We start from the raw sequence: 22,896 nt of genomic DNA, 5'->3' as shown, positions 1-22,896 counted from the left end.
TATAACTTCTCCCCTCTGACAATGACGCTCCAAGGAAAGCCCTGAACACCGCAGCCCTTGGTGCATACGTACAAAGTCCAGTGCTCCCAGCGAGCAGCCGCATGGTGCCACTGGCCAGGCTTGGGCTGACGTGGCTGCAGCTGCTGGGGTTGAGCTGCTGCTGGGACTGCCAGTGGACACCGGGATCGCTCTGATTCCTGCTCGTAGGAAACCTACGTTCAGAAATTCCCTGTTTCAAACCCAAAGAGCTTTAACCGTGAGATAGGTGCTAATACACACTCTGCTCGGCCAAGATAACGCATAGCAGCATTTTAGGTGCAAAAAACTAAGCTTCCTGATGAGAACACAGGTGCCTGCAAAACCAAGATAATGAAGTAAAAGCTTTGAACGGGGCACAGGAGGAGAAATCCGAGGGAGTTAGTTGTAGGGCTCCTACAGAAATACTATGAGGTGACTATCAATACCTTGATGTGCCCACACACCTCTAGCAATCTGCTTCTGCAAACTGGTGGCACTTTTAAAACAGGACGAAAGGTCCACTTTCGAAGGATGCGGAGATGATCACTGAAATGCCTTTCAAACTCCTACCTGCTTTCACCTACCCACTTTCTGCCCTTACCCTTGCTCAAAGAAAATGCTTCTCTACTCTCTCCATTTTATTGCAAATCTTTTCATTCCAAAGGTCATTAAATGAAAGCTAGTTGTCCTAAATATTGAATTGTAAACCTGTTCTGCCAGTGGTGTTGTCAGCTGCAGCTTGGGAGTTGCACTCCGAGCTCTTCCTAAAATATAGCTAGATGGCAATAATCCAGCCAAACCCACGGCAGGAGGCACCGTTGGAGCTGGCATCTGTCCACCCCCGAAGCACGGCTCCTCTGCCGTCATGGGCTCGCGGTGGCCCCAGCGCCCCCACTCTGAGCCTTCTTAGTTAAAACATTTCTGCTCCCGAGCATTTGAAAAAGACTTAATAAATACTAATGTGTAAGTACCGTCAGTTAATTTCCTTCCACCTCAAAATCAGCTTGCATAGTACTAAAAACATTTTGAGGAAGTAGTTTCACTACAACAACTCATTCAATTAGTTGAGCCATTTTGGTGCATTGGTTTCGGCACAATTAATTGTCCTCCATTATTCCGGTTATTCGTAACAGTGACACAATTTTTGGAGGTAAAAGGTTTTCAATCACAGCTTATTAGGTAGGCAAGTACAGTTGACGAGCAGCTGTTACCATGACAAATGAAGCACAAAGACTACCCAGCTGAATGCAAATCAAACAAGTCATATATATGAAATGTAGGTACCATCGTGTCAGAGCTTGAAACACCTGCTCTCCATCTTCTGGCTCCTCCACAGCTCTCGAGCCGCAAAGGGAGGGAGAGGGGAGACACTAGCAGAGGGGTATTTTCCCTCACACTGCTCTTTCCCTGGGTACCCTCAGATGATTGCACCTCTGCTGGCCACCAAAGCTTAGGGCAAGTTTGCTGTGAGAGGAGATAAGGGAGAAAAACATCCTTCAGCAATCTCAAAGTTCAACCATATCACAAGAGTCTTCCCAGATAAACCAGACCTGGAGCACTGAATAGGTGGTGTGCTTTTCTTTGCTGAACTCCCCCTCTTGATGCTCACTAAGCACCTGCAGAGGAAAACAGTGCTCTTGGCGTCCTCTCCTCTGAGCTGTCTCCTGTTGCCTCTCCTTGTCTCCTTTCTGGACTCTTGCTGGACACAGACTCTGTCCCTTACACCTTTGTGGCAGTGGAGCCTGTCAAACTGCCCTCCACCCACAGCAATGTGCTTACGCACCATGGTAGGTACCTTTCCTGCAGCTCCAGCTTTTGCTGGTCCACATGCTTATAATGCATCTTTCCAGGGAATTATAATAGCTGGGACATATAAACACAAAGTTTTCTGTGAGTATGCTTATTTATGCTTTCTTTACTCTTCATAGCACAAGAAATGAATTTGATCAGAATAGACACCCATATTCGAGTTCTCATTTTGATTTCTTTAGTGCCTGTCAGGACTCAGGTTTTGCTGTCAGGTTTCATGTTTCCTGTCATGAATTTCTCTTCCATGTTTTTTTTCTGGAATTTTGGTCTCTCTCAACTCCCATCAGCTTTCTCTGACCGGTCCTATAGTCAAAAAGTGTCTGTCCAAGTCTGTCTTGTACAGACTATGCATTTGCTCCTCTCTGTAGCTTTTCTCCTCTTTCACAGATAAAAAGTTAAAGTGATTTCTTCAGTTTCGCCATCCTCCTTGCCCAAAGAAATCTATTCAAAGAAAATAAATTGAAAATGTCTGTGAATTCCTCTCCCCAATATCCCAGAAAACTCCTGAGCAGATGTAGAAGAAACAAGAACAAGGTATCTGCTTACAGATACACACTGCAATCTGGCACTTCATTACATTTTTTACAGCTATCCCAATGTTTTTGTTCTTTACTTAGCATTCTAATGAATGGAAATAATGTAAACAGAGCCAAATTCACAGGTGTGAGGCAATCTTTTGCATCTGGTACCTATTGCTTACTATTGCCATTTGGGCTAGAAATATCACAGCAGGAGGTTTTCCTGCAGTAGTGTGGCAGTTCACTCCAGCCTGGATTCAGTGCTGCTAGGCATTATTTAGGGGGAAATTGTCATGAGTATATTGTGAACTTCGAACAAAAGTCACGTTTGGGTTTTGTTCAAAGGCCCATACGCAGAAGGATGTCACCACTATGAGCTGCACATCAGCCCACATCTAAGGTTTCCGGCTCCTCGGAAGACACGAGTGGGTGTGGGGCTCTTTTTTGGCTGAACTGTAGCAGATGTGTGGTGGGACATAACTCTCCCTCCTGAGCTGGGAGCTCGCGATCTTGTATGTATGCCTTAAGTTAGATGCCCAGGAAACTCGGGTCAAAGCAAAAAGATACTTAGGGGCTTAAAAGGCCAGTGGTGCCGGAGACCAGGTGATCTCAAAAGCTAGCTAGGGTGTAGGTGGGACTCAGGCTCCAAATCTTTCTTTCTGCTGAGATTTAATGGGACCGGCTCTGTAGCTGGTTGCTAATTCGTTGGGGAGTGTATCAGAGTCACAGCTGAAGCACAGCGAGATGAAACATCCCGTGTGCTTTGTGCAGCAAGAAAGCTCCCAGCTTCCGCTCCAACCTGTCTGCTTTCCCACCCAGCCCATTGCACACAGATCGCACCCCGTCATTGATCCTTCTATTATCACGGCTTATTTCAAGATAAACAAGTGTCACTTTGATGAACAGCATTGTTCTTATCTTTATTACTTTTCCAACTGCTGCCAGCTGTCTACTGAATGCCTCAGACGGATTGTTACAGTGTTATCATTTATGATGCTATTATTCTTCTCTTAAGCTTTTGTTAGCACTCTCAGTATAAATCTCTGAATCTCTGTAGCCAAGGCTTTTTAACTGTAATGAAATGCTGGAGATCTCAAGGCTCTGCACACAGTCTCTCTGCTGGAGATTTTTTTTTTTTTTTTTTTAGTAAGTGAATCTCTTTAAAAAGAAAAAATATTTTTTACCATGTTTTACCACCTGATTTCAGTCATATGTGAGCAACCACTACCCTCTTCTTACCGTAGAAAAGAGCGTTGTATTATAGTGTATAGTGTATTACAGTATTGTGATAATTTCTTAAGTCTCCGTGACTGGCACATATTACTAGTTACATGTTATCAGTGCTAACAATAGTGTGAGATATTGTGTTTGGGGATGAGAAAGTGTCAGAAAACAAAATCTCCAGAAATGACTGGGCATTGACACTGATTATTCTGATTATTAATCAGAAAATCTTGGGTTTGCCGGTGATTCATGGTGGGACATGGATCTGGTATCTTTACAGTCAGCTATGGTAAAATATGGAGGTGCATAAAATCGCAGAAAGGTACCCTTCTTTGACTTTTTTTTTTCCTCTTGTGGAATTGAGCAACAAGCTGAAAGCATCAGTTTTTGATCTGAGTGAAAAAAATGAAATAGTCCCTGTGTTGTTGCCAAATGAGAATGGCAAGTTTAGAGAAGGATTACTTCATTTCTCCCTTTTTATGACAGCAAAAAGCATTTACCTCATAAATATTGCATCATCCAAATTCTCTGGAATATTCTTCCTCTTTCTGTGCAACTTATTTACTTACCTATTTATTTTTGTCAAGGCCAAAGTAAAGGCCATTACAATAACCAAAATCCAAAATAATGAAAGCATAGCTTACCATCACCGTAGCTGTATGGAAGAGGAGGACAGACATAACAGACATATCTTAGTCGCCCTGTTTAGGCAGCCTGATCGGGATGTCTGGAGGAGGTGCATGCTGGATGCCCACCAGGCCGTGGGCCAGCGTGATGGACCAGATGGAGGAACGCAACGGGACGGTGAAAGGAGGTGGCCGAGGGAGAGAAAGGTGCGAGGAAGAGGGCGGAGGAGATTTATAGGGAGCCCAGAGTGGTGTCAAAGAGATGTCACTTTGAGTAGCACACAGCCAAAAAAAAAGGAGGCAAAACCAAGAATGTGAATAAAGACGACTGCTATCTGCTTGAGAAAATAACAGACACTGGTCCATAATAAAGAAGTGCCTTGGAATTAGGCGTTGTTCCCTGTGCTGCCAGCACAAAAATGGTGTGAGATTATCACGTCCTACCCGTACTCAAGAGAGCACATGCAGATAGCTGGGCTGGTAGCACAGAGACGCGTGTGATGGCGCCGGGAAGCTTGTGTGATGCCCAACGTGCGCGGCCGGGTCCCTCAGCTCTGCACGCTGCCTCGCGAGCCTCATCCGTGAGCCCCACGCCCAACCCTATCTCCGATCTCATTTGTTTTCAAGGCCAACAAGAACCACAGGTCCCGATTTGTGGCTGCCTTGCACTTGGTCTAGTCCCGGGCATCCATGCAAAACTACAGGAAGAAAGACTGGTAGCATTTTATACCTCTTTTGTATTTATTTTCTGCAGGTGCTGTACTTCCACCTCTGGTGCACAACATCATTGCAGCAGCATAGCTGCATTGCTCTAACACCTGCACTTAATTATTTTTGCGTGCTCACAACTGGACGGTAATTATGGAAAATTTGATTTAATCAGCAGGGATGCCTGTGCTGTACTATATAAAGTGCTCCTAAGGCAGCTGTTTCTATGGTGTTTAAGCATTAAATAAAGTAAGTGAGATTCCAGCAGCATCTTCCAAGACTACTGGAGTTAGGAGTTGAAAACAATAAAAAGATTTTCATTCAAATGATGTACAAGATTTTACAAGGCAAATGGAAAACAAATGGTAGTAAATCTGTGATGTTTTTTATGCCTGAACCACCAGGAAAATCTGTTTAGTCTATGCATATGTCAAGGCACGTTTCCCAAAACTCTCTGTGGAGAACTTTTTACATTTGGATATACCTGAATATGCTTGATGTAGTCCGCATGAAATATTTAACTTTTCTTTCCATCCTTCTGTTGATGATTTTATTCTATGTAAGAAACATTTTTAAAAGAAAATGTTAAGTGATTTTGTTGCTACTATTGCAAATGACATGCTATAATACAGCCTGTGGGACAATCACAGCATTTTTGACTACTACGTATTAAAGGCAGTCCCTTACAGTGATCGTTAAGTAGGCCATCATGGGTGTTCAAGTTTTAAAAATGTATCTGTTTAAATTATATATGTGAATGTACTTATCAAAGCTAAAAATGTAGTTAGCAGCAAACTACTTATAATATATGAATGATAAACCATAAATAATAAGTATGGTTGTAAATTAAATTGCTTGATTATGCTGAGAAGATGCACTCTAATTTGGAAAAAAAATTACTTGAAAGTAATTTCAAGTTGATATGCTTTTTCAGTAGTTGATAATGCTTTTAGGGTAGCAGAACTTCATAAGCTATACTCTTTTTTTAAGTCAAGCATCAAACTTTCTGACAGATTTTGCCCACTGACTTGGTTGTTTGGGTGTTGCTATGCCCTGAATACAATGAATGTGACAGATATTGATAAAATAATGAGTGAAAATATTTGTAAACCAAAATAAGGAAGGCCTTTAAATTAAAAACATAAATATTTTTCTAATGGAAGGCAAACAAGCATGGTTAACAAGAAGAGCTAAGCTATAAGAGAGGGTGAGCTGAGTTTTAATTTTGGGAGAGGTACCTTGGCATTTTTGAATATGGCACAATGAGGAATAAAGGTATTATAAATAAACCAGAGCCTCAACAAGAGGCTCTGAAATACAACCTGAGCAGAAACATAACACTTACGCACTACTCCAGCCATATCTTACACGGCTGGTACACTAGGTGAGATTCTGGATGCCTTTTGATAGATAGAAGAAGGAAAAATAACTTACCAAGCATGGACTTGTGTACCCACAAGCCATGTTGATGGTCTGCATGAACCTGAGTGGAGAGCAAAAAGCTTGTGGAAAGTGCTGGAGAGCCTGTGTTCAAGGAGCAGCAAGCCTTTCCCACACATCCCACGTGAAGTACAGCACCGGCTTTAAAACCCCTGGGCAAACGCCGGGATCATTAAGGCCTGTGTAAGAGTTCAAGGCTCACCCGGGGCTCGGGCAGTGGCAGTGCCGCGGTGCACCCGGAAGGACACTCCTGCCCAGACCTCCTCCGTGGGCCCTCAGGTCCCCAGGTGCTGTGGGACATGCAGAGCCTTCGGGGATTGCTACGCACGGTGTTTTACTCTGGTTCACACGTGCAGCGGGGTAGCGTTCACCATCTTGGTGAGCTTCTCCCAGGGTCACTGTTAGCACGAGAAAACAAGGGCAAAACACAGCAACGGTTCATTTCGCCAGGACGAGCAATCAGATTTCTGGTTATAAAGTGGGAACACAGAGACACAAATAGACAAAATATAAAAACAATCCCATTTCAAGTGTAGGAACTGAGGGTATTTCTAGATGTTTGGTCTTTCTTTCTTTTTTTCATCCAGTGTCTCTGAGTCACAGTTACAACAACTGGGATTCAGGGTCCACCTCCAACTCCTGAAATTGGCCACTGTATCTGAACTTGTTACATTTGTCGATTTGAAGTCAATTACTAGGCGCTTTCTGCTTTTTTTTCCTTCCTTTGTTCTAGTAAAGGCAAATGCTGGAAGATGTTGTAGTCATGCATTAGAAGATGCTGAAACTTTTAACATTGCTTCAAGTGAACATGACTCTCCTTTGATCTCTCAGACTGATACCGTAAAAACAAGTCACTCAACTGCAAGATCTGTCTCGTGTTATTTTTGTTTCTCCTCTGCAGAATCTGTTTGGAGGGCTTTGGTCCTGCAGAGGGACAAATCTCAAACCTGGAAAGCTTCCTCAGGTAACCAACAGTTTGTGGGTCCCCGTTTTGGAAGTTAAGAGCATGTGGGCAGGATGCAGAAGTGTCCAGTGGGAGAGAAGTGTGTGCAGTGGCCGCAGACCTCCATGCGTGGGACTGCCCTGCTCTCCTGCTCCTCCCCAGCAGTGCGGGGCTGAGCAACCGTGTGGCCTCACTTCGCTCCCTTCTCCTTCTTCCCCCGCCACCCTTTAGTGACAGCTTCCCAGGGTTTGATTCCCTCTCACTATCCCCAGAGCAGGAGGGGTCCCTGGGATCCTGATCTCCTTCAACAGCAGCACCGGTGTCTTATCTCTTGCACCCTCTCCCTGAGCCATGTAGTGGGTTCAGTCTTTGCCTTCACCATGGGACAAAGGAGATAAAGGAGGCAGAACAGACACCACGGGGCGTATGCTGCAGGTCGTCATCTCCTGTCTCAGGAGCCATTGCAATTATATCACGAAAACCAGTGGCCCCAGGAGCCAGCCTGGCTTTCTGGGATTCCCGTGTTGAAACAGGTACTACGTCAGGCAGTACTTTCAGAGGAGAGCTTTGCCTGAATGGAGAAGCTCAGTCTCAGCACCCTGCAAGGTGACCCCACAGGTCACCAGTTGAAGTGTCGTCCTGAACAATTCTCATGGAAACACCCCAAACCAGTGTCTATTTTTTATTCTGTTTCTGGGGCACAGTAGCACCTTCCCTCCCTTGCTGTGTCCTGCAGAATTCCTGTATTATAACGCAGCCTGTTAGACTAACGATGGAGTAAGGAAAAGGAGATTTCAAATCCACATTCGCACAAAGGAAGGTGTTTATGAGGTACAGGTATTTACTAATCTTGCCTCAGCATTTCTTTATTTCATTTGCATCATGTCACATTTACTAGAAACTTTTCACTAGCGCTCTTGGGGATCAGACATTAACAACCCCCAGCAGAGCACACAGTAAGTCTCAGTTACCGAACAATATAAGTTACAGGGATATTGTAGTATCAACAGTCAGAGCAGCATAAGCCTGCCACCCCAGATTTTCCTCGTGTTGGCTATTGGCCTTTAGAAACACTGAGGCCCATTTGCTGGATCAGGATACACCTTGCGTGCCTGCAGACGGAGCATCAGCTTCAGCACAAGCCGTGACGCTGCTGCCTGGTGAAGCACTGAGTCGCTGGGAAGCCCCTGCTGGGGCAGTGCTGGTTACTCTGCACTGCAGTATTGTGTGTTTCATCCCTAAAAAGTCTGTTGCAGATAAATTAATTATTAACAAACAAAAAAATATTTCAGCAACTTTGGTTTCAGCAACTTTCCATGATGAATTTTTTATTGTGAAACTGGTGCCTTGTTTCTGTCAGTTGAGGGCTGGAGGTATATTATATTGCTCTAATGAAACTCGTAGTCTGTCAGACTGGGGATGGGCTGGGAAGAGCAGATTTCAGATCAGCTTTGACATAGATGAAGACATTTATGAGATTTACAGTGACTAATCTTGCCTCAGTCTTCATTTCATTTGAATCATGTCAATCAGTCGTATCATGCCATAAAAAGCTCTAAGAAATGTCATGGAGGAATTTTTTTCTCTCTCTTTGAAATACATCACTGGAAAGCCCATTATTTTGGGGCAGTCCAGAAAGCTAAGTGAATGCTAAGCCCCAAATCCGGCGTGTTTTACTGCCGTGTACAAGACCCATCTCTTGACTGGCGCAGACCCCAGTGTTGGTTTCCCTTGGGCAGGGGTAAACTCAACCGTGAGAGGAGGTGATGGCCACAAAGCAGGTAGAGCTTTCCTTGGCTTATGTTTAGAAGTCAGCTTTTATTTATTAAATAAAATATTTTTTTATTTATTAAATAAATAATTGGCTCTGGTTTATTAAAACAATTATCAGAGCGGTGGTCTATAGGCAGAGAGCAGGTGAGGAAGTTTTAGGTATCTGAATTAGTTCTCCAAATTACCTAAAAGCAGATATCAGGTATCTAAATTTTAGATGTAGATAAATATATATATACATTTATTGTATTTAATTAGCATTTATATTTAAAACATCCATTGATTGCTATTTCCCATATTCATTGCTTACATCAGTATTTTAGTAGTCTATTTGAAAAATATTTTAAAAAACAAGATAAATATATTTTATCTCTGTTTTTTTTCTCAGGAATTGAATGATGTCTCTGTTTTCCTTGACCCATTGTCCTCTGACTTCAAAGATTATATTACTGATCAGCAAGTTGTTTGTTGTGTATCCCCTTTTCTACAATTTCCTACAGACTGGTTAAGGGGCAGTTTGATCCAATAGCTGTTAGCTGCCAATGTGTTATACCTTGAGGCATTCTGAAATTATAATATCTACCAAGAAAGCTTCAAAATGGTAATATTATAGATCAAACAAAAGTCATTTACATTAAAAAGATTCATACTGTAGCATAATTAAGAAAAGCAGAACTGCCATTTTTGTAAAGTCAAGGACAGTCTGTTCCTCTGTAAATAATAGCAGCTTGTCCACTGCATCCTGCAGAATACTCATTCCCATGGCATTCTCTACCAAACCTCCTGTAACCCGCTGAGTCTTGGGCATCCATTTGTTTATATTTTTGATTCCATTTTTGAAATGGAATGTCTCTCAGGAGACATTCAAAAACAAAACATTAAAAGGACACACACTTACTGTTGTCAAGATGATAAATGTGTGCAATGGCCAGTCAAGCAGTCAGCACCTAGAACAAAGGCAGCTCAGCCTCCAGTGGACGAGGTTTGCAGGATACACGTACAGTGGTGCCAAAGGGGTGCTACACACTCCCAGCAGTTGCGAGAACCTGGCGCCGGTCTAGTCCTGAACTTAGTGCAGATTTGGATCCTGTAACTTAGCGTTCACAAGCCCAAATTTTCCACTGGCTTACAGGCACTTTGTTCCTATCCAGGTTCTCTGTTTGAGGATGGCAACCCTCCACTTGCCTTGGCGTTGGCTTTTCCCATCCCAGCTGCACCTTCCTTTCTTGGTCCCTCCAAGGGCATGTTCCTTAGCTTCCTCACCTCTCTCTACTCTGCTTCGGAAGTCTTAAGTCTAAACACGGAAGCTGCCTTTCTCATTTCTTCGGAGACTCAACTGGACTGCTTAAGCCCACTCTTGCCATGACGGCAACAAACTGGTTGACCTATCACTGGCCTTATTCTATACCAAAATATGCACTCCTTACTTTTAAAAGTGGTCATTTTAAGAGTCATGACTTACTCCATTATTGACCTTTGCTGGAGTCAAATAGGCTACATCTACACAGCTGAACTGCTGAAGCTCCTGCGCACTGCTTGAGGCTAATTTCAACACACAACTGCAGGGTCCTTGGAGCAGGGTATGAAGTGATCTATTGGTATTCCCAGCGGAAGAAGGCATGACCATTACAGAAAACACCATTGTACTACTCTGTAAGTTGAAAGTGAGCCAACTTTTTGAGTCTCAATTCTGCTTACCATAACTCAAAAAAAAAAAAAAAAATCAACATAAAGATGGCTGATAAGGATTTGGAAGAGTTTCTCTATAAGGAGTGAATAATAGACAGAACCATTCACTTTGAGCAAAGGATGATATAAAAGAGATCTATAAACCATGGAAAGCTTAGATAAAATTAATAGGAAATGATTTATTTCCTATTTCAGATAATACTAGATTTAGGGCGCAGTTAATGAAATGATCAGTCACTTGGCTTAAAACAAATGGAAGTATTTATTTAGGCAGTGTCTAACTATTTGGTGGCATATATCGCCACAAAATTTCTAGAAGCCAAAATAAAAATAACTTAAAATGTTATTGGATGAATTAATATGAGAAAAGTCTTCTTTTGTGTTAAACACTATGGTCTGCTACCATCTGAGTCAGAAAATTCCACTGCCACAGATTGCCAGAAGCTTGGAAGACACTCCATACTTGGAAGAAAGTATCACTGCATGCTTGCTGTGTTACTCTTTATTTCTTTCCTCAGCATTTGCTATTGGCCAGTGTGGGTGGAATAAGACAGATCTGTTGTCTCAGTATGGCTATTTTTATGTATGGATAGATTTTTTTTAAAAAAGACCTTAAATTTCATGGATCTATAAAGATGCCAAAGAACCAAAGGCTTTTCTTTAAAAAAAGATACAGATGCAAAGATATGAAAAAGTAGCATATTGTGCAATCCTTGTCTTTGTAAAACATGAAAAGAATGAAAATGGGAGTTTACACAAATGTAAATGACTAGCGTCTTTAATGTCTTATAGCTTTGAAGGTAGCTATACATAGCTTTCAGCTGGATCCCCACCTTCCTCTCCCACACTGTCTATGTATCGGCCTCCTCTCTAAGCACAGCATTTCTTCTAAGCTGATCTTATTCAGATCGCATCTGCTGGCTTGCAAGGGCTTCTTCAGGGCTGAGTGACACCTCTAGGTTTACAAAGAAGAGAAAATGACATATTGGAGTGTTAGAATGAGCACTGAGTGCAGGGGAACTACTAGAAACTCAAAAAAACAGTTTGTGAGTAGATCTCGAAAAGCAAATTTTGATTAATGATGCTAGGATTGGATTGAGGCAGCAGGGATTAGGCTGAAGTGAGTTACTGGAGTACTTGGAGGATATTTTAAAGTGACAGATGAACAGAGAGCAAGGACTGCTGTGCATTTGAATTGTTTTTTGTTTTTAAAGATTTGACAAAATTCCAAACGATTGATTGATAAGTGAAAGGATCAGCAAGTAGAAAGTTCATCATAACATAAATGACCTACAAAATGAAGAACTAATACAGAATAAAAATGGAGAACAAATACAGAATAATATTCTTCAGGCTTTATTAACACCGTTCAAGCTACGCTACCTGCTAAGCAGCTGGTAGTGAACTTTGAACTTGAAAATAGCCCAGAAATGGCGCTCACTCCTCAAACCACGGTAGTCACCAGTCTGTTTCAACAATGTCCAAATAACACTTTGGAAAACAATACTGCACAGCATGGACTGCATGCAGCCACCACCTCAGTAGCAATGTATTTGCTGAATGAACTGAATTATGACCTTGCTGAACTGGGAAAACTCTTAAGCAAGTAAACGTAAAGCCTGAGGGAGCTCAGGGAATCTACGCTAGCACAGTGTCTTTCTCTAACCTGGGTCCTAGGCTCAAACCCCAGCAATTCCAGGGAAGGAATTCCCTTGTACTCAGGGCAAATTTCATCATTTTGCATTAATCAATCTTTAAATGAGGCCCTTTGACACTTTCCTCTAATATGAAAAACAGTTGGATATCTAAAATAAACTTAGGAATGATTAATTTTCTAAAGAAAGGTTAGAAGGGCAGGGTCAGATCCATTTTTATCTTTATTCTACTTTTATGGAATTACTCAGTTTGCCTTTTGGCTCAACTGCATGTGATTTAAGAGTCTCATGTTACCATTACATTAAAATGCGGTAATCAAAAAAAAATCTTTTCCACCTAAATCATATGAGCTCTGTAGGACAGGAACAATTTTCTTGGACACTTTGACAGCACAATGAAAATCCTGACTGGTCCTCAAAGATGAGTTTAGATTATGAAAGTTTATTAGATTTCTCTCTTAATTCTTTGCCTTTAAAATATGGCATCTGGACTCTGCAGTACAAAGTGGAGTTATGGAAACCCAAATCTGTATGTAATTCACTGTAAGGGTTCACTGTTTGACTTTGTTATTTACATATGATAGCAAACATCTGACTTTAGACGACCCATTCTCTAACCGTTGCCTGAAAACATTGATATTTTACCCAGCTTTCTATTCTGCACTTCTGTCTCCAGGAAGTCTCAAGTGGATCAAAAATGTGGCTTTTAAAATATGTGTCTAACCAACTGCTGTGTTACGCCTTTTTTTCTGTAACAGAGAAAGAACATTGCAGGTTGTATTTGAGGCATGTTATGAAATCCCTGATGTGTAACAACTGTGGTTTAGACAAGTTGAATGATTTGTCTGATTGCAAGAGAGACAACATAGAAGAGTAGTAGTAGTGAAATTATCAGCTGGTGATGCAGAACTTCTGGCTAAGAGCAAAGACCTCTTAAAGAACCCTGTAGCCATCTCCAGGCTTGACTAGAAAGACTAATAATATATTCTAACAGCACTTAATTTATTATTAAACCTATTTCAGCAGCAACAGAATAGTCTGACCTGTGCATGGGATTAGGTTCCAGTGAAGCTGTTATACTTCAGACTTCTAGAAGCAAAAAGCACTTGACATCTGCCAAAAAGGGCAACAAATATACTATAAAATTTAATGAATCTCAGGGAAATAGGGGTTCAACCAAAGCGGAAAAATAATCATGCTATAAATGTCAATGGGTAGTATGGGCTATTACAAGATTATTTTCTTTCTGCTTTTACTAGAATATCATCATTGGTTTCAATTGGATTGCACCAGTGTAAAACTGGAAAACAAAGCACTTAGGCCTCTTTAATTTATAATGAGATATAAATTATTTGGAGCTGAAATTCAGTCAGTTTGATGACATAATGTTGGAAAGCTTAAATTGCATTCATGCAAAATGTAGATAGATGTTTCTGAAAATGTACAAGGGTTAGTGCTTTTATTAGCATCTCTACTGGACACTATGTCAATAACCAATATGAAGACAAAAACACAGATCTCTTTGGGCCCAAAAGCAAGCCCATCAGTGCTACAGAAGCATCATCCTCTAAGTCTACCTCTGCAGGCCTTCCTCTGGCCTGATCTCCTCATGTCTGCCTAAGGCCCATCTAACTCTGAACCCCACTGCACTCAGCCACTGAGATTAATACACCAAATTTTGAGAAGAAAATAAGTTTCTGCTTATGAATGGAAAATATATACACAATGCAGCTCCTGGAATGTCTGAGTTAGCCTAATCCCTACAGAAGACAGGAAGGCACAATTAGACCTGTATTCCACATGTTCCCTTGTAGTCCCAAAAGCAGATGTGATGGTAAGATCTTGCTGCAGACGCTGAGGCTCACTAGCGTGACACAGAACGGCAGCCAGGCAAGAGGCGTCCCGGATAACCTGTTCCCTCGCTGGCCAGAGAGAGCCAGTGTTCCTTATAACACAGGAAATTTTGAGAGATGGAAATTGTGATGCAGCACTAGAGGGGCATCTGGGATTCTTTCGGATTCTGGGGTTAGTTGCACTGAACTCGAGAGATCATCATTTGTCAAGTAGAAGAATTCATTAGAGCTAAGTGGTTCTGAACATATGACAAACACTGAACAACACTAAACAATTAACACCGGACAATCTACAAGTATAACAAAGCTAAAAAGTATAGTAAAGCTAGACATATAACAGAACTAAAAACAGAATACACATATCAGAGCTCTGTGGTTAAGCCATGGATGCATGGTATAATGATCACTCTTGTTCTTTCCTTGTCCTTATGGGCCACCCCTCTGGTATAGTTTTCCCCACATTATTCTCACTATACTCGAGCTACACCAAGATGATTCAGGTTCTCCCTGGCAGCTGGCATCAGGGGCGTCCCCGCTGATGGGTGGGTTGTTGGGTCCGCAGGCCAGCTGATGGCGAGTCCAAATCTACACCAGAGGTATGTGGCTTACTTGCTTTTATCCTTCCCGGGCTTAGTTCACTATTCAGTCAAACAGTGCCAGACCATGGTCACACAACAGAACCAGCGGCCTCAGCCAAGAACAATATGGTCAACAATATGGTCAGCAGGGTAGTCAACAGATAACAGTATACACAGTCTACAAATAACCCAGAACAAAGTTCCACGGGACCTAGATGCTTACGGTGTGAATCTGAGGTGTCACTTCTCTTGCTGGGGGTCAATTCTGTCACTCTGGGGCCACTGGAAGGCTATGGCAACCCCACAGTGTGGTGACTCCAGCTGTGGTGCACCCAGTGTTCCCAAACTCTTGGGGAGCACCCCAGAGCGAACCCCTCTTCTATGGGCTGCACCACCCTGAGTCCCATGCTTGCCTGTGTGGTGCCTATCACAAATTGAATGCATCTTTCAGACCACTAGACTTCCTCATGCCTCACGCTTGTGCAAGTGTCACAATAACACAGGTATGTGAGAGTTTTCACTGTTTATCAGAACCCACCACTGCGTCCAAGAAGAGCAAAAGGATCTCTGGAATCCAGAGAGGGCGTCTTGACAACGAGGCAGAAAAGCCACTTCTAATCTTTGCTGGCAGTTAGAAATTACCTTCTACATACCAGGATTCCTTTCAGTTTGTGAAATTCAATTAATTCTGAGCATTTTAGCAGATTTATAAATTATTTCCCTCAACACTTATTCAGAGATTTTTTTCCACCTAAGACCACCTTAAATTAATTGAAAATAATTGAGTAATTTTACCTCTCAAGTGTTACAGTTGCTGGCATCAAAGGGATATTAATGCTGACTACCCAAAGAGAAAACAAAATAGCTTCTGAAAGGAAACAAGGAATTAAAAAGTGTGTGTCTGGGGAGGGAAGGGAGATGGTCAATGCCTATGCATACATGTCTATGAATACATAAAAATTAAAGAATCGCAGGTAGAAATTTACTTTCACAACCTTTCTAGGAGGCACATAAGATACACATGGAAAGATTTACACTGATTTCAATTGGCTTCAGTTCTGTCCATGAGGTACAAAAAAGTGATTTCATTATGGATTGGTTGTATATTGTCAGACATAACAGAGGAAGTTTGCATTTCTACTGCCAATGCAGCGCCTGCTGTGGAGGTAAAAATCTTCAATTTTCAGTGCCAGTGATCGGATTAATGGACATCTTTTTCTCACTAGTACAGTGTGCTTTTTAAAACTGGCTGTGGAACATACAAAAGAGAGGCTGAATGAATCACAGTGTTGCTAGGGAAAGCCTGTGGAAAATATTGGAAGGAAGCACCCTCTTCTAGCCATAGTCAAATAGTTATTTGCATAATTGCATTTGCTCACTTCTTAAAAATAAGTTCATGCTGGACATGACTGATTTAAATAAAAACATTTGACTATTTTTACCACTAACATTATATATAAACACTTGTCCCTCCAGGCTAAGCTTTTGCAAAAGGTAATCAGAAGTATAATTTCCATAATTTATGAGATTGCCTTTTGCTTGGCTTGGTTTGCTGCCACTCTATCACCTGTAAAATCCTCTGGGATATCACCATTATTGTTCAAAGTGAACTTTGCTTTTAACAACTCGAAGGATGGCAAATGCTATGAACTACAGCATAACAAACAACAGTGCAGCTCCTGAAGCATCAGACAATGACAACCTATTAAGCATTTGCTTTCCCTTTATAAAGAGAACATTGTTGGTAACTGGAAGGCTTGGGTGACACTAAAGATGTTTTCAGGATGCCTCTACAGCAGCAAACAGATACCTTCTTTATTCAACTTCCAAACAGTCTGAATAAGGTAAGCTTTCCTGCACTGGGCACCTGCATCTCTTCTCCATCTTTAATGCCAACGATTACTATATTAAATGTGAGAAGGAGAGGTGAGCAGGAAAACTCTATAGTCATGCTATAGGATATGAGTTAAAAAACAGCCCAGAACATAAGCTACATTTAAATAGTTCCAGTGGGATATTTCACACAGCATTAAAAAAACCAAAAAGATAAATAATTCCACACACTACTCAGTTTTCACAGAGTGGCACCTAAATCACCAGTTACCGTGTGTAACAGTGACACTTGGGTCCTCCTATCTGTGTGAGTAATTCATGAAGCACCCTACACCAGGAATTGGGATCAGAGATTTTCTTTCATCTATATACTTACTGAAACCTTTAAGAACTACTGGTACAAGAGAAGTTGGCTGATTTTTTTTTAACTTCAGCTGTAAATGGAATTGCCTTCTTCCTTAACATGACCTAGTAGGCTGAAAACACAAGGACAAATTAGCATTTGTCTATTAATACAACTCTGATAAGCCTGATTAGAAATGAAAGTAGCAATAAAAATAGGGCCCATTAGCTGTTTTTCTATCCCAGTATCTTCATAACTTTTCCTGGTATACATGCCACTGCACGTACCACTGATGGCCAAATTCTGGTTATTTCCTCACTAAGCAAAAATTGCAGATAGGGCTACTCCACAGCCAAAAGCCTTTTTCTCAGCCTATTGTACAGCTCAATGAAACTTTAGTATTCCTTTGCTTTATTCTAGCCAGTTTCTACACCTAGAACAAACCTAAATGGACTGTCCTACTCCCTCAGGGGGAAAAAAAAAAAAAAAAGTCTGCCTTTAAAAAGAGTAACTAAACATTTTTATGATTTAATTAAAACATGTCCTGACCGTTAAAAATATACTAACAGAATATTCCCCAACTGCTGTGGAAGCTACATGCTACTGGAATTTTCAACAGATCCTAACCCAATGACAGCTATAATTAATAAAGGCAGAATTGCATTGGGCAGGATGGTCTCCTTCAGTACAATTAAAACGAAATATGCTGGTACAAAGAAAAGCCATATTATTCCTGTTCTCACTGCAACACTGACAGATTAATAAAAGGATTTCTAAACAGTTGTAAGAAATCAAAAATCTGATTTAAGAATCCTGTTCCTCAGTTAACTTATTATTCAGCTACTGAAAAACTTTTCATTTTCCCATCTGTGAGATGACAAAATTCAATGGAAACAATATTAATATTTATGTTCTAAATAGAAAAGGCTTTCAAAGCACGTTCATAAAGAGCAAAATAAAAGCAGTTTATCCAAAACTTTCTGGCATTTTTGCATAATTAAAATCTTTCAGCCTTGCTGCCAGGATTTGCTGGCTTAAGAGCAAAAGGTCATATTTTCTAAGTTATTAATATGGGTGGAAAGTGATTCAACTTTTATATGATTTCAATGGTATGTTTCTATTACATGGGTCAGTTAATTTTAACCATAGTTGACACTGTGATACGTGTAAAAACACATATTTTTCAATTACTCAAAGATAAAAATAAATATATATATATATATATATGATTGGTGCTATTTTAAATGTTTCACAAGAGTAGTTTTTACTTTCTATTGTGAAGATCTTTAAGTAGAACGTGTGTGTGTATATACACATATCAGAGCTGCCAGTAAAAATGAAAATATTTTGGAACTAAGAGAGTAAATGGATTTTCTTCTTTCATATACAGTCTTCCATTATTAATCATATTGTTGCTTTCTTCTGAAGCATCAGAGTAAAATCCAATACCTTATGTTAATAATATTAACTTGACATTCATTAGAAAAAGCTAATGGAAGATTAAATAGACTTTGGTTTGAAACAATTTGTCAAGTCCTTATGCATGGCACACATTCCTTGTATGAGAGCATACCACTACTTTCACTTTTCTGACCCTATATCTACTCAAAAAATGGTTACATCAATACACCCAATTGCTAAGATTACACAAAGTATCACTGAAAGGGTTTATGTTTACACAGTGACAGAGTATGTAAGAAAACAGGAACCACCATACATTTTTCTTCACATTCTCATAACAGCAATTGTCTGCAGAGGATACATTTATATTACTATATTAGCTTGAAGTCCAGGGAAGAAAACTGGCTCCTCAGGCAAGGAATACAGGCACAGCACAGGGACTGACTCACACTCCACTCTCTCTCTCCCAGCAGTACAAACATAACTGGCTTAAAATATTTGGCTCCTTGAATTCAAGCATATCTATTAATAGCAGTTCAGAAGTAGTGATAGCTAATTCTGCATGAAGGTAGCCACTATACATTTCCCTTTTGCATATCAGGAAAAAAAAACCACTGCACACAGCACAAGCACAGAAGACTAAGAATAATTTCAGGGCTTAATTCTGACCCTAGATTGGTGAAGAGAGGAGCATTCCCTGTGTGTGTTTGTGTGTACGTGTTTGGCTTTTGCTTTTTTACTAGGAGTCTCAGGTGCCATGCTCTCCTACCTTACTGCAAGAAGCACCTGCCATTTGCTATCTGGATTATTAAAGCTACTTAATTTAGATAATTTAACTTATAGGGTCAACAATCTTCACACCTACTGCAGATGTAAAGAAGACAGACTTGTCCATCTTGAAGCATCTAACCTATAGCTTTCACAGTGCCACAGTTTATATGCTTCAATATGAATATTGGACAATAAGCAAGCAAACCAACCACTGCTCAGACTCATGTGCATGAAGAATATATTGTTACTCTATAAACCCAGTAATGAAGATGAGGAGGGTGATTTTAGTTTATTATGGAGGTGAAAAAAATGTATGGCTGACCAGGGAACAAGGACAGCGAAAATGTTCTCTAAAATATGTATCACTAAAATATACATGACTCCAATACCTTACCAGGCTGTCTGGACTGCAGCTGCTCCTTTCCAGAAAAGGGGAATGTGTAACTGACTACAACAAATTTGCCCTCAAAGTAGTGTATGTTGTTTATATAAGGCACTCATTTTTACTGCTGTGACTTGGCACCACCATGTGGCCACTTTGAGTTTGCTCAATTAAAGTAACAATTTAGACACTTCTAAAACATTTTGCAATAAATTAATTAGAACTTACAAATTATTTCATTCTACTTAACGAGGAGACCGTACACAACTATATACCCACTGAATTCTGAACACAGCGTCTTCCAATTGTCCTTATTTTGTGAGTCCACGCTCCCTTTAATCATGGTTTTCTTCAATTTTTTTAAATCAGAAATTGTTAGGCTGGAAAAATTAAAGACATTTTCTGTGCTTGGACTTGTCCCGAAACCTTGCCAATATTGTACAGAAATCAAAATAATAAAGACAACTATCTTTTTCTTCACTACAAGAATAATGGAAATGATTTACAGCAATAAATAAGTCAGTATTTCGGTTTTACATCAGAAAACCTTAACACTACAAACATCCAAAGGATTTAGATTTTCAGTAAATGTTACTTGCAAGTTGTTTACGCTGTTTGATCCAAACAGTATATGTATCAGAACTCAAGCTATTTAGGTATTCCTTTTGCAAAGTTTCAGGGTCAAAATCAGAGGTAATGTACCATGCAATGTAAATTTGTACTCTGGTATGTCTAAATAATGATTTAGGTAGATATAAGAAAGTTTTACCCAAGCATTATTGTGTAAGAGGCCCAAAAATAAAAGTCTCAATACACTCAGGTTGCTTATCCAGAGGCACAAGTTTATGCTGACCAACAAAGGACTGCTGTCATTTACTTCAGAGTGGAATAACGAGAAACAGCATTGAAATTTATAGGAATATATTTTCAGTATTTTTTCTTAAATATACACATCTAGAATCCTTTCAATAATGAAGTACAGTTCATCATCTTTTTGAAGACAATATTGCTAAATTTGATCCTGTCATTTTAATCATAAAAATATATCTTTTCAGCTGAAATACTGTACTGATACTCTTCAAAATATATGCAAAGTATATACAAATACAAAATTACGTTACAAATCTTTTAATTACAGTCAAAATCATCTAAATATTTTGCAATAATCTGTACACTCAGACAGGTGTCCTGTTTCTAAAAGGACTGCAATAAAAGCAGATGTAGTTTTTCAGATTCCCCAGGCTGATGTAATGCCCACTTCTTCTTTACATATTGAATGTCTATCAGTCCAGATTCCTTGGCCAGTGCAATTCCTAACAGACCGGTTGTTTTTTCTGGTTCTCCCAGTATAGCCATAGTAACAACACTGAAATCAAAAGAGAGTTGTTTTTTTTATCAAGACAAAATGAATGAAAATTGTTTTTTTTCAAATGTGTATTTAGCAGATCATTTAAAATTAACTAAATGATTTTTTTTCCTGTTTATTGTCATACTGTAAAATTCATCCCTATTTCAAGTCCTAGCATGTTAGTCAGCTTTTCAGGAGATCACCTGTTGCAACTACTTAATGCAAATACAATTGAATGGAGAATTCTTCCACTGTTTCATAGATTCCATAATCAACTTCTAATCATTACTCTAAAATTATTTCAGGCTTGTAAAGATGAACCAGTATTGTGAGACTACCCTGACACTAGTCTTGGTGAATACAAGCTAATCAAAAATATCCTTGTTTTCTTTGTGACAATAAACACAATATATTGCTTTATATTGGTAAACCTATTATATATAGGCAAATTAAAATATTCTCCAAATCTTCATGTCTTGACTGCTTTAAAGATTGATCCTGGCTCAACAACCTTTGAACTTAAGCAGTCCAGTGATTTTAGTGGGAACAAAGCTCTTCTCTACATACAAACAGCAACTGCTCCATGATCAGACATGTGTCCCATTAGTAACACTATATCTGATTTTAATTTATACTAGCATTATTTTTCCTTCTTCAGACTGTATAAAATATGTAAAAAGCATAAAAAAAATTTCACTAGCTATAATGTCTCTTTCCACAGCTAAAGCAGTTTAAAAGAAAAACAAACAAAAAAGCCACATACTTAGAAAAGCAATTCTAATGGAAATTTGAAGTTAAGCAAGCCCCACAAACTCTAATCAAAAGATAGATAATAATATCAATATTTTATTGAAGAAAAAAAAAAAAGAAAAGAGTAAGTGTAATGTGCTTACTTATCTGATGGAATAGCCTGCTTTGCCACAGGCAACAAATCATTTTCCAGAAGGTCCCAAATATAAATATTAGATGATGCATCCAGGACAAAAAACACAGCAGGTCTTGTTAAAGCCCACTGCAGGGCAATAATTGGCTGGCCATTTGTGCTGTCATTCCACTGCATGAGGGGATACTCTGATGTCATCTGGTGCAATCTAATACTTCCATCAGAACAGCCAACCTATATCACAGCCAAAAATAAAATAGTGCCTGAGAAAGAAACAAACTAAGCAGGACAAAAAGTACAACTCTGTTCTCGAAAACATCAGGCATGTAAATAAAATTAATTACGTGATTCAAGTGGCAAATGTCTATCATATTTCACTCTATCCAGTTCTAATTCTAAATGTGATTGGCCAAATTTGAACACACCAGACCACACACAGGATGGGTACACTTCCAGCCAGGCATACCCCAACAGGCTGTCAGCAGGTAACTGCAATGCAATGACGGGAAGAGGAAGCAGGGCACAGAAGGCCCACAGCTACTCCACAGCATTCTTTCATTTTTTCATAGCAATAGAAATATCCTGTCTCCAAAATGACTGTGTTACTAAGGCATACATGACAGGAGTGGGAAGCAGATGAGGTTACATTTACAGCAAAAAAACCTGCTAGCTGTGCTGAATTTCAGTAAAAACAAAGAATAAGTTATAAAGGTAAAGGCTAAAGTGAGGTTGCCATTTATTTCTGTAAGCCAGCTGCTTCTTCTTTCAAAGCTAAGTTCAAATACCAGAGCACAGTATTTTTTTGTCACCCTTCATGACAGATGTGAATTAGTAAAATAAACCACTTATCACATCTAGTTAAATATGTCAAATTGGAAATCTTTTTTCAGTAAGTAATTAAAAAAAACCACTCTCATTAAATTAAAATGTTTTCGTACCAGAAATAGTGGCTTTCCAAAAGGGGAGAAATCAATTGCATTGACGCTTACTGATCTTAGTCCACTCTGCTGGGGTCTGAATAACTTTGGAGGAATTTTTAAATCATGTCTTGTACCATGGCCTACCAGGCCCTATGAATAATATGAAGAAAATAACAAAAGA

General features: G+C 39.8%; 1 protein-coding gene across 6 annotated transcripts in view; it reads right to left on the bottom strand.

Annotated features, from left to right (window-relative positions):
* Nucleotides 1-20,468: 20,468 nt before the first annotated feature.
* The window catches only part of DYNC2I1 (dynein 2 intermediate chain 1), a 32,042-nt gene continuing 29,614 nt past the window's right edge, over nucleotides 20,469-22,896 (bottom strand). For 5 of the 6 annotated variants that reach the window (XM_064505753.1, XM_026103279.2, XM_026103306.2 and 2 more), the window contains 3 exons: nucleotides 22,734-22,865; nucleotides 21,806-22,029; nucleotides 20,469-20,930 (listed from right to left, as the gene is read on the bottom strand). In XM_064505753.1, coding sequence (XP_064361823.1) covers nucleotides 20,759-20,930; nucleotides 21,806-22,029; nucleotides 22,734-22,865 — 528 coding nt within the window. In that variant the 3' untranslated portion in view covers nucleotides 20,469-20,758. The remainder of the gene's footprint in view (nucleotides 20,931-21,805; nucleotides 22,030-22,733; nucleotides 22,866-22,896) is intronic. The other variant, XM_026103295.2, reaches the window with a different exon arrangement.

Source organism: Dromaius novaehollandiae, chromosome 2 (genome assembly GCF_036370855.1).
Source record: "Dromaius novaehollandiae isolate bDroNov1 chromosome 2, bDroNov1.hap1, whole genome shotgun sequence".
Taxonomy (NCBI): domain Eukaryota; kingdom Metazoa; phylum Chordata; class Aves; order Casuariiformes; family Dromaiidae; genus Dromaius; species Dromaius novaehollandiae.
Note: the sequence above shows the minus strand (reverse complement) of the source record. Positions and strands in the feature narration are given on the sequence as shown.